General features: G+C 33.8%; 1 protein-coding gene across 1 annotated transcript in view; it reads right to left on the bottom strand.

Annotated features, from left to right (window-relative positions):
* Nucleotides 1–16,611, bottom strand: part of LOC120780847 (dnaJ homolog subfamily C member 16-like) — a gene marked incomplete at its 5' end in the record, with an annotated part of 149,000 nt that overhangs the window by 2,233 nt on the left and 130,156 nt on the right. Inside the window, 2 exons of the mRNA XM_040113086.1 lie at nt 8,268–8,448; nt 9,321–9,467. Of these exons, the coding sequence (XP_039969020.1) occupies nt 8,268–8,448; nt 9,321–9,467 (328 nt within the window). The remainder of the gene's footprint in view (nt 1–8,267; nt 8,449–9,320; nt 9,468–16,611) is intronic.

The raw sequence follows: 16,611 nt of genomic DNA, 5'->3' as shown, positions 1-16,611 counted from the left end.
GAGCGGAATTAGCCGAGTCATAAAAGGCAAGAGAGTTTTAAGCGTTGCAATCTTAAGCTGCTCAGCTACAGAAACAAAAATTTCAACAGCCGAAATTAAGAATTAGATTAAAGTTTATAATTATTTTTATATATGTATAATTAAGAGTAGATAAAATAATTTTTTTAATGGTAAAGAGTGAGTCTGTTAAATCAAATGTGCTGGAATGAAAATTGAAATCATGTCATATACGGCGGAATGGTTCGTTTAACTCAAAATTTGTTCTAGAAAATTTTAAAAGTAAGGGTCTAAACTGCCTGGTAGGGCGAGCGGGAACGTTAAAATTAATATCAGATAAGAGAGATGGGCTACAGACTGACCCATTCATGAGTTTTACAAGAAATATTATACCAAGCATCTCCCTACGACTAGAGAGTGTCGGGAGATTTATAAGTTTTAAACGGTTAATGTAAGGGGGAAGATTTAAACTGTAATCCCAATGCAAATGATTTAAGGCAAAAAGTAAAAAATGTTTTTGAGCGGACTCTAACTTATCCGAATGGACTTGGTAACTAGGGTTCCAAACCACAGAAGCATACTCCAATATAGGCCTCACCAGAGATGTAAAAAGAATTTTTGTGGTAAGCGGATCTCTAAATTCTTTAGACCAACGTTTAGTTTAACAAGACTAAGAGCGCCTTTAGCTTTAAAACCCGTGGAAGATACGTGAAGATTAAAATTGAAATTGGGGTCCATATTTACTCCCAGATCAACAAAACTGCATACTTGCTCCAACCTAAAGTTTTGTATTGCGTATGAGGTAGGGTCTACAGCTCTACGTAAAAAGCACATCGTTTTACATTTTTTAAGGTTCAATGGCATGCCATTTCTATCACACCAAGAAACTAGGTTGTTTAAGTCTGTTTGCAACTGACATCTTTCGCTGTTTGAAGTATATGTTTTAAAAAGTTTTACATCGTCAGCATATAATAAAACTTTTGAAAACTTAACAACAGATGATATGTCGTTAATAAATAACAAGAACAGAATTGGACCAAGATGGCTACCTTGAGGAACGCCTGAAGGAATATTGATTATGTCAGAAAAAGTATCTTTAAATATGACTTGTTGAATTCTATTACTAAGATTAGAAGCAACCCATTTTAGAAATATTGGTTGAAAACCAAGAAGATCAAGTTTATTCAAAAGAATTGAATGGTTTACTTTATCAAAAGCTTTACTAAAATCTGTATATATAACATCAGTATTCTTATTCTCCCTTTAAGCCCGTTGATACATGTGATACAAATTCAAGCAAATTAGTTGTGGTAGATTTCCCTTTACGAAAACCATGCTGAGAACAAGAAATTAGTGGAGAGATCCGGAAGGTTATGTCGTCTGTTATAATTGCTTCAAAAAGTTTAGGTATTGCAGACAACTTTGCTATTCCCCTATAGTTTTCAATAGATTACCTAAATCCACTCTTATGCAAAGGAATTATAAATGACTTTTCCATATGGATGGAAATAAGCCTTGCTTAAGAGATGAGTTAAATAGTTTTGTTAGGGGTTGGTATATATATTTGGCACATTTCTTAAGAAAGCATGAGGGAATCATATCTGGGCCGTAATTGTATGATTGTTCTAACATATTTAAATGATTTAAGACGTCTGCTTCGGAAATGGTAGGTGCATTAATGACAGAAATCGGACATAACTTGTGCTGATGCGGAACATTTTGTGGAGATTTTGAAGAGTAATTGGACCTAAAGAATTCAGCGAACATATTAGAAATGGTGTGTGGTGTTGTCACTGGACATACTAGACTTATATTTCATAGCGGACGGAAAATTAGAAATCCTGCGTTTGGAGTTGACGAAACCATAAAACAATTTTTGGATTACGTATAATATTTTTTTACTTTATTTATATAATTACTATAACATATTTTGTTAAGTTCAGCAAATTGTCGACGCAATCTAGAATATTTTGAATAGTTAGCAGCTAAACCAGTTTTTTTAAAAAGTTTAAAAGCACAAGATTTTCTATTTTTTAATTTACATAATTCTTTCGAAAACCATAAATTAGAACTAATTTTTTGAGTAACAACACACTTCGGAACATATTTTTCAAGTAAGTTTACTATAGTTTCATTAAAGTGGGAAGCACTAAATTCAATATTGCCACTGTAATCTGGCCGAGTTATTTTAGAAAGTTCGTAATTAATCTTCTTAAAATTAGCTTTCGCAAAGTTGAACCGAAAACAAAGGTCTTGTGTATTATTATAAGCAAAGTTGGCTATGATTTCGATGTTAATTTTCAAAGCAGGATGATACGTGTCCTCTGGCCGAACTAAAGGATCACATCGGACAACAGAGAACATTGAAGCGTTATCGACGTAAATTAGATCTAAGAGCTTACCAAATTCATTTGAAATTAAATTAATTTGGTTAAGACCCAACTCCGACATTTCATCTAAGAACTCGTTAAAACATGAACGAGTACTAATAGGGATGGTGTGATCATCAATAGATTTCCATGATACGCACGGTAAGTTGAAATCTCCCAAAACAATCATGGAATCAGTATCATTAACCATTGAGAAAACATTACTTATTAATGTAGCATGCTGCATATATACAGATATGTCAGAGCGAGGCGGTATATAAGACAATGTTAAGTAGATATGGCCACTATTAGCGCAAATACGAATGCACTTAAATTCAATGAAGTCTGCATACGGAACATCGACTTCTTCAGATGGAATTGAAGAATGAACAGCAAACAAGACGCCACCTCCTTTTCTGTTCAGCCGGTCATATCTAAAGATTTCGAATTCGCTGTTGAATATTTCGTTATCAAAAATGTGGGGCTTTAGCCAAGTTTCTGTCAAAGCAATGATTTTAAAGTTGCAATGAATGCTAGATACAAATCAGTAAGTTTTGTATTAAGCCCTCTAACATTTTGATAATAAACAATCAGCGAATTATTGTTAATTAGTTTTTTGTATCAATGGGATTTCTTGGCATTTTAGTGATAACTACAGGGGGCTTTTCACGTTTGTGCTCGAATTCGCGCACAAAGACCCCAGATGGCCAGAATGAGTTGTCAAGTATCAATTGAAAATTGTCAGCGGATACGTCGATCTTAAACGAGAAAATATCTCTGTTGTATTTGAAATTAAATTTACGGATGTCTGTATCTACCGTTTTTAATTTCGACGAGATGTAACTGTTTATATCCTCGACTGTGGTATCCGCAGCAAGTCTCGAGATAAAAATTGCTTTTTTCCGCGGTATTACCACTAAGTTTTTATTAGCTGACTTGGAGGTATTTGGAGGCGGATCTTGAGAAGTTTTCCGCTTACCGTATTCAGTAACAGTTTTCTCTGTGTCCTGAGCAGACGGAACCTTCTCTCCTTGAGGACGAGGGGATGCAAGATTTATGAGGTCAATAGCGGGTGGGGGGCATACTTTTTAAGAAAGATACAGTGGTATCTTCATCAGACGGACGTTTTCGTTTAGGTTTTGGATTCTCATCCCGAGTATTTAGGCATTGAAATGATTGAAACAACGTTTCACAATGCCTAAATTTTTCAGTAAGGGTTTCAAGCTCTCAACCAATCTCCTTGAAACCATTGCGCGCCTGCTTAAAAACTTTAAACAATTCTATTTCAGTTGGTCTGCATTTCAAGCAAGACCAGTGCAAGCCCTTACTGTCAAGAATGGAATCCAAAATCCTACCTGTCAGTCCAGCACATTTAAGATGGGCAAGCCCATCACAAAGCCAACAAGAAACATAGCGTTCCGACTCGCTTTTCACAGAGCAGTTCGGAAAGTTACAAGTCATAATGAACAAAAACAGTATTAAACAAAAATATAAAAAATGTTAAATAATAAAAGAAAAAAGCGCGATGACAAGAATATTTATAACAAATGAATGCAATAAAATAGTTAGTTATCAAAGATAACAACCAATGTTGCGAGCAGTTTGAGATGCACTGTAACACACGAAAAGTAAGAAACTCGCGATAAGCTGTGGACAAAGATGGAAATGAATAAAAACAAGAAAGAAATTTAAGTAAGCAATATAAATTAACACTAACAATTGCACTATTTAAAATGTAGCAACAAAAACAAATTGAAAATGACTCGGCACAATAAATTAAAATTAGCCAGAAGAGAATTAAAGTAAAATCAATTGCTTCACTAGCACAATATAACACTGATACTTATCTTAAAAGATCACTTAATACAAAAATTTTCACAATAAAGTTTTAAATATAAATTAAATAAATTCGCCAGAGCACCAAATTTACAGCTGAGTACGAGAAGGGTTGCCAGATTAAAAATACATACATATTTACCTAAAAATATGTATTTTAAATTGTTTTTTCATTACATTTTTTATAGATTCTTTCATCACTTGTGGACTTGCAAATTTCGAGCAAGAAATGCGGAAGTCCATCGAAATGAGCCACCATAGATTTAAGCAAAAAAAATATAGGAAGCAATGACAATTTTACATTTACCTTTTACGGGAGTCGAAGAAGTTGTTGGGCATTACTCCAAATAGGTGTCATCAAAAAGCGCTGGTGAATCCATCTGATTAAGAAATAAGAATTTGGCTGCATCAAAATTCATTTTAAATAAGTCAACATAATATAATAAAATATCGTCGGGACAATGCAATAATTACAGTGAAAAATACGCTTAGATTAAAAGCCTTTTTTTCCTGGCTCATATATGCACTAAATGTATTTTTCTTCATATTGAATTATTAATTTCTCTACTCACCCTTTTTTCTAATATTATAGACACAAAATGTTCACAATTTTAACGAAACACAATTAGAGTAGATTTAAATATTTATTTTAATAATTTTGCATAAATATGCAGAAGCACAATTCTCAATTATCGACGCGTTTGTAACCGAATTTTTGTTTTCTTCGAATTCAATTTGTCACAATGAACAAGCAAACGTTAGTAGTAAGTAAAAATTGTGTAAAAGTATTGGAGTTTCGGTCACGCAAGTTTTGCTGGGAACTGATAACAGAATATCTATGATGTGTACGTATGTGTATAAATACGTTAGATGCATTAAGTCACACTGTGATTCTATATAGTTGTAAAATATCAATGCGTTGGTATCTGAAGTATACAATAAAAATTGAATACTTAGTTGTACATGTAGTCATTATACGTATTACACCACAGAAACGAAGAAATTTAAACGGAAGAAAACCGACGACAATCTTCAACCACCCCATCAGCACAATCTTCTAAAGCAAATTTTTTATCATCCTCACTCACTTTCCTCCTGAGCAGTTCATTTCTGTGTGATATAAAGCATTTATGTTTATTAAGATCGGAAGTCTGCATATCACTGCATTTATAAACTTTTTTGCAAATACGAAAATTTACCATATCAAGTAATATACTTTCGTCATCTTTAATTAGCTCTACAAACATATCCTAAATTGCACTTCTAACTCCCGTTTTTCACTGAGTTTATAAATAGCCATAGTAATTTTTCCCACCAAGTCTTCGTTATACTTCATAGTATAATAGCAAACTTAAAAAATGTATAATAAATAAATATCAGTATATTTGTCAGCCATCCTTTACAAAAAATCGTAAGTACCAAAACATTTGCAAAAACAAACAATAACAAAACAGTTACTCAGCGCACGACACGAAATTTACACTTTTGACAAAAATAGTACTTCTTTGTTGATTAATTTTTTTTTTTTTGCTTTTGCGTTTTTGTTGTAGGTGCGTATGCGTTTTTTATGTTTGCTTATTCAAATTAAACACTTGCCACAGGATGTGAACAACCTTTTCAACTGGGAGGATCTGAACTGCGAAATAGTGCTCAATTCCCAACATAGCCAGTTTTATGTTACCGGAATTGACCCGGATTTTATCCGACCAAGAACTGTATTTTCGGAGATCTAACCCCGTTTAGATCGGTAAGTTTTAGTAGCAGATTAAACTCCTATTTATCCAGAACAGACCCTGACCTATCAAACATATGTCCAGTGTGCAAAGAGTCCCGGCATGACACTAGCTACCTCTTTGCATGCTAACCCTACACATCTAACACCCTTTCCCCTTTGGTCCGACCCGTCAAAACAGCTATGTTTCCTATGCCTACCGTTGGATGACGTCGACGACAACTTATCAAATCCTTACCATTCTAATGGGGATTACAGATGCGTAATATTAAATTGTTGGTCTACTCTAGAGAGAGTCATAACTTACGGTCACTCGTAAGTGTAGAATTACTTTAATGTTTTTTTTTTTTTTGTTTTGACGGGAATGAGTCTTAGTCATATTTCATATTAGTATGAGCACTCACTTGCACCAATTTTTATGGCTCATGACTTAAGTGCACTTATTTTATTGGTACCAATTGCAGATCTCTGTTGTGAAATGTATTATAGCTGCGGTGCGATGCGACGTAACGTTTTTTCTTTTTTGTTTTTTTAATTTGTAATAATTTTGAGTAATTTCTAAATATTTTTATTTAATTCTGAGATCTCAGACATGTCTAAAAAGTAAACCGAATGGCATGAAATGAGATTGAAAGAAGTAAGAAAGGGCTAAGTTCGGGTGCAACCGAACATTTTATACTCTTCCAACTTGTAAGAATTAAAGCCAGGCAAATACCGAAAGGTGTAATACGTCTAACAGAGGATCGGAATCTAACAATTGTAGAAATACATACATATACTCTGTATACCTCATACACTGATCGACATATTCGGAATAAGGTTTGGTAGAAAAACGAGTATATGTAGTATAAGAAAGTTGAGGTAGTTTTAAACCGATTTTATCTGTTTGTTCCAACACCACATACTTTTAACATGCCACCAATCATATAGAGTAAAGTCAGCCGGATGTTCGAAAATTCTGATATTAGTTATATGGGGCTGGTTCAAGTATCCGCTCAAATTTATATACTTTAAACACAAAAATACACTATTATGAGTGAAACACGCTCTCTCATTTTTATTGAGATAACTCACATATTGACTGTATATGCGGTACAAGTAAGTCACCCGAAAGTTCGAAAATCTTTATATTAGGTATATGGGGGCTAAGAGAAATATTGGCCCGATTTTACCAGTTTTTGACATTCAGACCAACAATTGATAAAGAAGGATTATCCCTAAATTTCAATTACATATCTCACACATTGACCGACATTTTTGATCAAAAGTCAACAATAGGTACTGGGGTCCAAATATTCGGTACCTAGGGGCTTGAAGACTTATGATTGGATTTGAAAAATAAACTAAAATCATTATTTGTACATAGGTTCATTCCGTTATATTAAACACTTCTTGATTTCTGTACTGGAAAGTTAAAGAATCAAATGGATTTTGTGGTATATGGGAAATAGGCGTGGTTGTAGTCCGATTTCGCACATTTTCGTAGTGTGACATAAGAATACCTATGAAAGCGATGCTACGTACTAAATTTTGTCGAAATCGGTCGGTCGGATTTTGTGATATCGGTTTTCACTGAAAAGTGGGCGGAGCAACGCCTATCATCCAATTTTCACACTGGCTCCTATAAAGCGCTCTGAAACCATCTCGGAAGTAAAATTTAATGTCTGTGGCGAATTTAATTATTGATTTATTGCGCTTTTAGTAGTTTTTAACAGTACCGTTATTAGGCGAGTGAAGGGGTTATCCTGCGATTTCTTCCATGTTCACACTGTCCGTAGGAGTTCTTATAATTTTTTAACTCAGAAAATTTGGCTGTTGTATCTTTAGTAGTTCAGGAGATATATACATTAAACATATGAGGGCGTGCCCACACCCACTTTTTCAAATTTTCTTGCCCACAAGTGCCCCTTGCTACAGCGATACCTTGTACCAAATTATGTTTTACATATGTCTTAATTTAGTGCATGGTAATGGCACTTTATAAATTTTCGGTTAATGACGATTTGTGAGGGTCGCAGATGTCCGATTACGCGATTTTTGTACTAGGGAACCTGCATTCCAAGTTTCATCAATATATCTTAATTTTTACTAAAATTACAGCTTACACGGACGGACGGACAGACGGTTAGACAGACAGTCAACCGGATTTCAACTTTTCTCGTCGCCCTGATCATTTATATATATGTACATATACAACCCTATATCTATCTCGATTAGTTTTAGGTGATATGTAGGTACAGGTGAACAAAATTATAAACTCTGTAGCAACTGATTGCAAGAGTATAAAAAATATGCTATTCTTTAATTTTTTAATGACAACGGTAACAACTTACCCAAACGCAACTCTGTAATGGAACGAGTATGCCCTTATTAAATACCGAAGCCTCGTTTTATTTCTCGGTTCCAAAATTAGCGCTCGTACTCTATTGTCAATCCAACCTCCCAAAAAATCTTCCACATTATGGTCATATATTCTCTGATTAATTGAATATGGCATCTTTTTTCTTATAAATTCTAAAATGGAAAAAAAATGGTTAACATTTTGGAGCTACTAAAGTAATGATGACTTCCAACGTTCTCAGAATACAAGGTTACGACCACTTTGAAATCATATGATTGATGACGAAGAAGGTTCAAAATGGTTAGTTACCATGGTCTTATTAATATGTTTGTGTTATTTTATCTTTGAAACAGCTTAAAATATTAATCATAAAGAGCTGTAAGCTGACAATTTTTTTGTAAGCAATTAAAAATGACTTCTATCAAAGATGTTATAAAGTGTAAAAGTTTTACATCTAAAAACTAATTTTAGTTTTCAAAAAGCACAAGAATAAAGAAAACTATATGGCTGATGATCTTTTTTCTCTAATTCGTCCTACTGTAGGTATGACGATGTAGGGTTGGTTTCATGACGCCAACGTTTGTCGTAACCTTGTATTCTACAGATGTTGGATGAATAGATTTTGAAGAATAGATTAAGAATTTCAATATTATGAACAAAGTCGTACTCTTAATTGCTCATAGTAGTACATTAATTACTTTTTAATTAAAATCTCTAGTTACAATTCAGATATGAAATTATAGGGTTTCCAAACGAAAGGCAAACACAGCATTTTGCGTGGCCATTATGTAATGACATGACGTTCACTTTGTAAATTTAGTGTCTAGTTTAATTTGGAACATTGATTGGAGCACGTTGTGTCAGTTATAAATACTTTGAAAAATAAACTCAATTCTTTTATTTAACTAAAGCTTAATAACAAAAAGTCCACACAAAAAGGATTAATTTATATATAACACAACGCTACCTAAAGAAGGGAATATAAAATTTAATTTTTATTTTTTTTTAGATAATTTTTAATATCGCAACTACCTAATCTACTTACCTTTAATTTTGGGCAGAGTATAAACATTTTCACGATATATGTAACAGTGTCCACCCAGAATTATAACCAAGCTTGGTATAGTGCTCACACCCGATTTTTTAACTAAAACCGGTTCGTATGCAGCATTAACTGCTGCAAAGTTAATTCCTAGAAAAATATCACATAAGAAAATGATTATTATTAGAGATTTGCTGCAGCTACATATAACTAAAATATTATTCCTATTTTAATAACAACCTAGTAAGACGTGTTGCTTCTGTCCCCATGGTAAAATAAAACTTTAATTTTTTTACACTGAGAACTATTTTCAGAAATTTAAACAAACACATGAGTCATAGTGCGGTGTTGTTTATAAATTTCCCCAATAGCGAACTCTATGTAAAAAAAATCAAGAAAAAAACAGATTTTCCATTAATTAATACAAATAATAACTTTCTAAAAGATAAATGAATTGAAATTACAATTAGAAAAAGAGACAATATTAAATTTGTTTTTGTTTTTAAGAAATATACATATAATTTTGTACAACAACCGTAAGCTCGAAATAATTCCACAATTTATATACATTTTTTTTAACATATACATATATGTATGTATATAAATATGAACGTCGCTGTTCCCGTTATTTTAAACCATAGCTGTAAGGTGAAATGGTGTGAATCAGAAAACTGCAACGAGTAATAAATTTTTGTTTATACTTAAGTACTGATCCGTTACTCTGTCTGATTCTGTCAGTTCAGTTCGTGTACACGAAACGCACTGTTTGTCTTGAAATCAGCAATAGAGAACAACTTTGATTCACTAGCGATCAGCTTATGACTGATTTGTTTATGAATGTTCATATCAGCAGAAAATACCCGAAGTGAAGCAAACTCATGCTTCAATGATTGAAATGATCGACAGAGTTTGGTTTGTATATCATCCCCTAAACACTGATTTACTAGTGCACTTTTGTTCTATTTCAAATACATATCCCTGCCAACCACGGCTACCCGCTTGAGACAAATATTCCAATACAACTACACATTTTTTCTCTATACACTAACACCAACGCACATTTTCGGGTTATTTTTTGTTTACCTAAATGCGATGAAAAAGAGTTTGTTTCAGTTCTTGATTTATTTGAATGAGTGCGAAGGAGAAAACATTATTGTCAATAGTGACAATAGAAAATCCCAAATAGGGTAATAAAAAAACGATTGAAAGACGCATGTCGTTCGTGATCGTACCATCGTTAAGGAGGCTCGTACAACAAGAAGGTAAGTAAATGAATTTTATGTGATTTTTTAACAATATTTTGAAAATAATTACTTCATTTGTTTTTATAGTATTGGAAATCAGAACTGAATTGGAAGTAGCAGCAGCAGCTATGTATATCATCAGAAGCGGCAAATATCAATTGCTAAGTAAGTATGTGAAAAAAGTGTATGTACTTTGAAATTGGACAATATAATACGCAAAATAAATACATATGTACATACATATGTATGTACAATTGTATTTTATGCGTTTAAGACGGCCTGCACAATCCAATATAATATGTGAAAACAAATGTTTGTTTTATATTTTAAATGATCAAATAATATTTATCTTTTCTTTCAGATGTTATTATTATTTTTATTTAATTATTCTTTCTTTTCAGATTTTATCACTATTTTTATTTAATTAATCTTGGCTTTCAGAGTAAATTCTATTTGTATTTAATATATTTTATTCTTTCAGATAATATTAATCTTTTTTTCGGATATTATTATCATTTTATACAATTAATCGTTCTTTTTCTTTTAGATATTACAAATTCAATGTAATTATTATTTATTTTCAGGTATTAATAATTCTTTTCTTTAATTAATATTTTTCAGATGAAATTATTTTTTTAAATTAAATATATTTTTATTTATGAAATGTTAGCGTCAATATATTTAATTACAATTTTATGTAAATATTTTTTAAAAGTAATATAATTAATAATTTAAAAATTAAAAAGTTTTCTTTGAAATTTTAATAAATTTTTTAAATAGGAATCAAAAAATGCAACCCTGAATCAGCTATTTAAAAAGAGAAAATGCAACCCTGCATCAGCCGTCGATTGGGGATATTAGAGCAGGACAGATATACATTTTGCTGCTGCTGCACTGCTGAATGAGCGCAACAAAGATGTATGATCACATGTATACGTACGTGAGTGGGTAAAATTGTCACTCGGCCTATGGCAAAGTACGCATGATTACCCTATGGATTACCCACATTCTTACCCACTGATTATCTGGTTTTTTACCCGCTCATGGTTGGCAGGGTATGTTTGTATATACATGTATGTATGTATGTATGTTATATGTATAATGGAAATTCCATCGAGTACATACATACAACAAATGCATGTATATATGTACGTACGTTCTCGATGGAATTTCCATTGTTTGCGCTTCGAAAATTTGTAACATAATTAACATAATAACATTGTAATTAAAAAAAGGTTGTTATACAGTTGCACTAAATTAAGCAAGAGCATACTCAGAAAGGGATCACGAAGCAGCAAGGATAAAGGCAGAAGATGACCTGCGAGTTTTCCATTCAGACCGTGAGCGATCTGAATGATTCAAACATGGAAATAAACTCCGCTAATCGAGAGCTCTATGTATGCATGTCAAAATTGTTGAAAACCCTTATTTATTTTGTTCACAGATCCATGAGATAAAAAATCACATCATCAATGGCAGAATTTTAAAAATCATAAAAATATTATGGCCAATCCAGTGGTTTTGGAATATAATATCGATAGTTTTCAAGGGAAAGTTGCCTTAAAAAATAATAATGTATTTTCACGGTTGGCTGGCAGCATATGAAGTACATAATATGTAAAAAAGATAAAGTACCCTGTTTTCATAAAAAATCCTTCCTGTACTTATGAAAGCATACATTCAAATCCAAAATGTGGAATTAACGGAAAATAACAGTCGGAAAGGAAAGAGAATAAATAAGTGTTCGGATTTATGGGGAAAATCAAATAGCAATGTGTCGGACTATACAGTCAATAATGGAAAGCAATTTAGTGTCCGGATTACCGCGTTGTCCGGATTAGATAGTATCCGAATTGTATTAATCATCAAAAATCGCTTTACTATTTTTCTAAATATTCTTCATTTGAACCAATTGTTGAACCACTTTGATTGAGAAGTCATAGTCGTCAGTTTTTGATAGAGATGCATATTTAAAATTGCTGTAAACAATAGCACACTGAATTTTTGAAAACTCTCTGCAAAAAGAAATTGTAGATTTGGGAAAATATTCAGAAGATATTAAAAATCGATCCACCTTATGTTGGTTGTTTCATAGGAACCGAGTGATAACGGAGCTTTTTTAATAATGTAACTAAATTTTTTATTCAATAAATTTTTTTTTTTTTTTTTCAATTTTCGTTTCAAACTCAGCAGATTTATAATTATCAGTCAAATCATAAGGTTGAAAATAATTAACTGAAATTTTGAAACAAAACATGAAACGAACTTAAGGGGCTATACATTTTTTTGTTTTTGCTTTTTCGATAGTTTATATGTATATTCAAAAATATCCTGTGAAATCGGCAAGGTCGTATCTTGAATAGTTTTTGATTGGCAGCGTTCTAAACAGCGACCGCTCAGAGGTGCAAACATATATAAGTGAAACTTTAAACGACATTTTTCAAAATTGCTGACATCATAACTCAACGAGGAATTGGGCGATCGACTTCAAATTAAAACTGGGCATAGTTGAATACATTTGCTATACAATGGACTACGATCTTTCTGATTGGTTGAAAATTGTCAATTTGGCATTAAAAAAACGACCATTTTTTCCGTAAAAAAAACGATTTTTTTTGCGCCATTACGCCATTTTCTTAATTTTTGATATTTTTTAAAGATCGTAGTTCATTGAATAGAAAATATATTTAAGTTTAATACACATTTTGAATTTTTTTGTTTCAGCTACTCATTCGACCGGAATCATGCCAGCACTTGAGGCACTTTTTTTCGACACTTCCACAGACAGCAAATTCCGTTATTTTTCAATATTTTTGTAAAAAAAAACATTTTTAATATAGCTAAAAATATACTTTATTACGTCCATAGAACTTCGAAACATTCAATCTAGTACTTTCTTTTAAAAAAATTCACGAAAATCACCTAATTTTTCATGCGTCACACTACTATAGCCCCTTAATACGCGACAGAATAATAGATTAATCGTGATGGCTGTAAGAATAAGCTTATCTTACTTTCAGTAAACATATCAGGTTTTCCTAAACATCGCGCATAAGGTTCTACAGATATTCACCATGCACCAAATTTTGGAAAAGACCCATGAGAAGAGAATCGACACACACCACCTCTCCGTCAATTTCAAAGCTGCTTTCGACAGCACGAAAAGGAGTTGCCTTTATGCCGCAATGTCTAAATTTGGTATCCCCCGCACTTGAGCAACACTAAAAGCTCCGTCAGGATCGGGAAAGATCTCTCCGAGCCGTTCGATACCAAACGAGGTTTCAGACAAGACGACTCCTTTTCGTGTGACTTTTTCAATATATGTACTTCTGGAGTAAATAATTCGAGTTACAGAACTAAACAGAGAAGGTGCCATCTTCTATAAGAATATACAGTTGATGGCGTACGCCGAGGATCATTGGTCAATTCTGACGGCTAGGTTTCCACGTCACTGTTGTCAGTCATTACTTCGAAGTCGTAGATAATTTCGTCTATCTTGGAAACAGTATCAACACCACCAGCAACGTCAGCCTGGTAATCAAACGCAGAATAACTCTTGCCAATAGGTGCTACTTCGGACTGAGTAGGCAATTGAGAAGTAAAGTCCTCTCTTGACGAACAAAAAACTCATTATTCCCGTCCTGCTATATGGTGTAGAGGCCTGGACGATGACAACATCTGAAGAGTCAACCTTACGAGTTTTCGAGAGAAAGGTTCTGCGAAAGATGTATGGTCCTTTGCGCATTGGCCACGGCGAATATCGCATCCGATGGAAAGAAGAGCTGTATGAGATATACGACGACATTGATAGAGTTCACCGAGTTAAAAGACAGCGGCTACGTTGTTGTTGTCCGAATGGACGAAAACACTCCCGCTTTGAAAGTATTCGACGCAGTGCCCGCCGGGGGGAAGCAGAGGAAGAGGATTTATTCCGTTGGAGAGACCAGGCGGAGAATAATCTGACTTCGCTTGGAATTTGCCATTCTCGCCACGTTGCAAAAAGAAGAAACGGCTGCATTCGCATAAGCGATGTCTACGCCAGTAAAGATGAAGATGGCAGGTTGGAATGTTGAAAGGCCTGATCGCAGCCACATTTAAGTTTTTAGTAGGTAATTGAGCAAACGTAATAATAATATTTAATAATAAGAAAAATTTTGTGAAATGTATGAAGACTATAGAAGTAAGAAAGGAAGATTTGAAAAATTGATTCGTTTATTAAAAGATTTCGTGAACCATAGGAAAAATTATGTATAATTCTAAACAAAACAGTCGCCTGGGCATACCTATGTAAATGCCTGAAGAATAAAAAATAAATTAATTAAATATTTAAATGGACTCATTAAAAAAGCTATCGTGATCATTCAAAACCATTGGAACTTTCTAACATCAAGTAAGCGGATGTTAAATATACTAGGTATGTAACTTCGTAAATTTTGTTCCAATTAACTTGATATTTTGACTTCGTCAACTTAGATGCCATACTGATTTGTGATGCTACTTATGCTATTTAAACCGACCATGGTTTTTGTACAAAAGGTTTTTTAACCAGTGGGGAACTCTAAAGAGCCATAATTAACGATTGTGTGTGGAATGACTTGGAGGAAGTTGAAATGGACTAACTCTGGTTTCAACAACATCGAATCTATTTCCCAGGTAGGAATTGCCAAGCTTCACGACCGGATCAACCGTGGATTAGTCGTGGTTAACCAGGCTTTGGTAGTCCGGGACTGAACCAGGCTTGGTATCTTAGTCACATCGGGTAAAGTCCAGGCTTGGATCCCTCCCTGGTATCAAGCCTGGTTGCCAAGTTTGTACCAAGTCTGGAAGAAGTCTGGTTCATTCAGCCTTGGCTTATAGTTTCTCAGCCAGTCCTGGGCCCAGGCTGGCTGAAATTGATTCCTTTTCAATCAGGCTGCATCCTGATTTTACTTCGCTGCGAAATCAAAACGTTGCAATGTCTAATAGTATAATGGTTGATTGCTAACTCCATATTAATTTCCTTCTCAATATTTATAATATTGACATCCAGTTGGCGCTTCCATCGAGAACACAAATGTCAACGTCTAAAAATTAAATTCGATTAATGAGTGGTGTTCAATCATGAGTTCCACAGGGTATTCGAATTCGCGGGAACGAGTGAAAAAATACCGTTTTTTAAAAACATTTGGTGACTCTAATGTTAATAATAGTATGGACAGTTCTGATGAGGATTTTCGTGATGAATCAATGGATTCTTCTGATAAAAACTTGCTCCAAGCACAGAAAGATGAAAGGAGCCCTAACCAAGCAAAGCCATCTCATGATTTAGAAAATTGTGCAGAATCTCCATGTGGAGTTCTACAACAAGATACATCGCTAGAGAGTTTCGCAGGGTTTTCAAGTTTTATGTCGGTTGACGACGATGATGACAACACAATAGCACCTGTCAGTCTGGGAGCAAATGCAGACCCTCAACAGACCGAGCTGATGAACTTAGGAATTGAGATTGAAGCACCTCAGACCCTCACTGAGAAAATACGCCAGCTAACACTTGATAATATAGGCAGCATCAAGATGAAAGTGGTGAGTGAATTTTTAGAAATTCTGCGTAGTGAAGGACACACTGAAGTGACATCCACTGCCCATAAACTTCTTGGCTTCAATCACCGCGTGAAAACCAAACCGATGATGGCGTATAAAGATCAGATTGGGAATTTTTTTTATCTCGGAATTCGAAATGGTTTGGAGAAACGAATAGACGTGAATATCTACAAAGAAAAAAACATACGTGTGTTAGTTCATATAGATGGATTGAAGGTATACCATTATTCCAAGGGAAGTCTCTGGCCTATTACGATGAAGTTGGTGACAAAAAAATATACCTGCGGTCCTTTTGTGGTAGCCTTGTTTTATGGTAGGTCCAAGCCAAAAAATGTGAGTGATTTCGTAGAGGAAGCTAAAAAATTAATCTTCGAAGGCATAACCATCGATGGTTGTAAATTCAATTTTGAAATAAAAGCTATTGTTGCGGATAGTCCAGCGAGGGCATTCCTCAAGTGCATAAAAGGGCC

Source organism: Bactrocera tryoni, unplaced genomic scaffold (genome assembly GCF_016617805.1).
Source record: "Bactrocera tryoni isolate S06 unplaced genomic scaffold, CSIRO_BtryS06_freeze2 scaffold_25, whole genome shotgun sequence".
NCBI lineage: Eukaryota > Metazoa > Arthropoda > Insecta > Diptera > Tephritidae > Bactrocera > Bactrocera tryoni.
The sequence above is the reverse complement of the archived record's forward strand: the minus strand, read 5'-3'. Positions and strand labels throughout refer to the sequence as shown.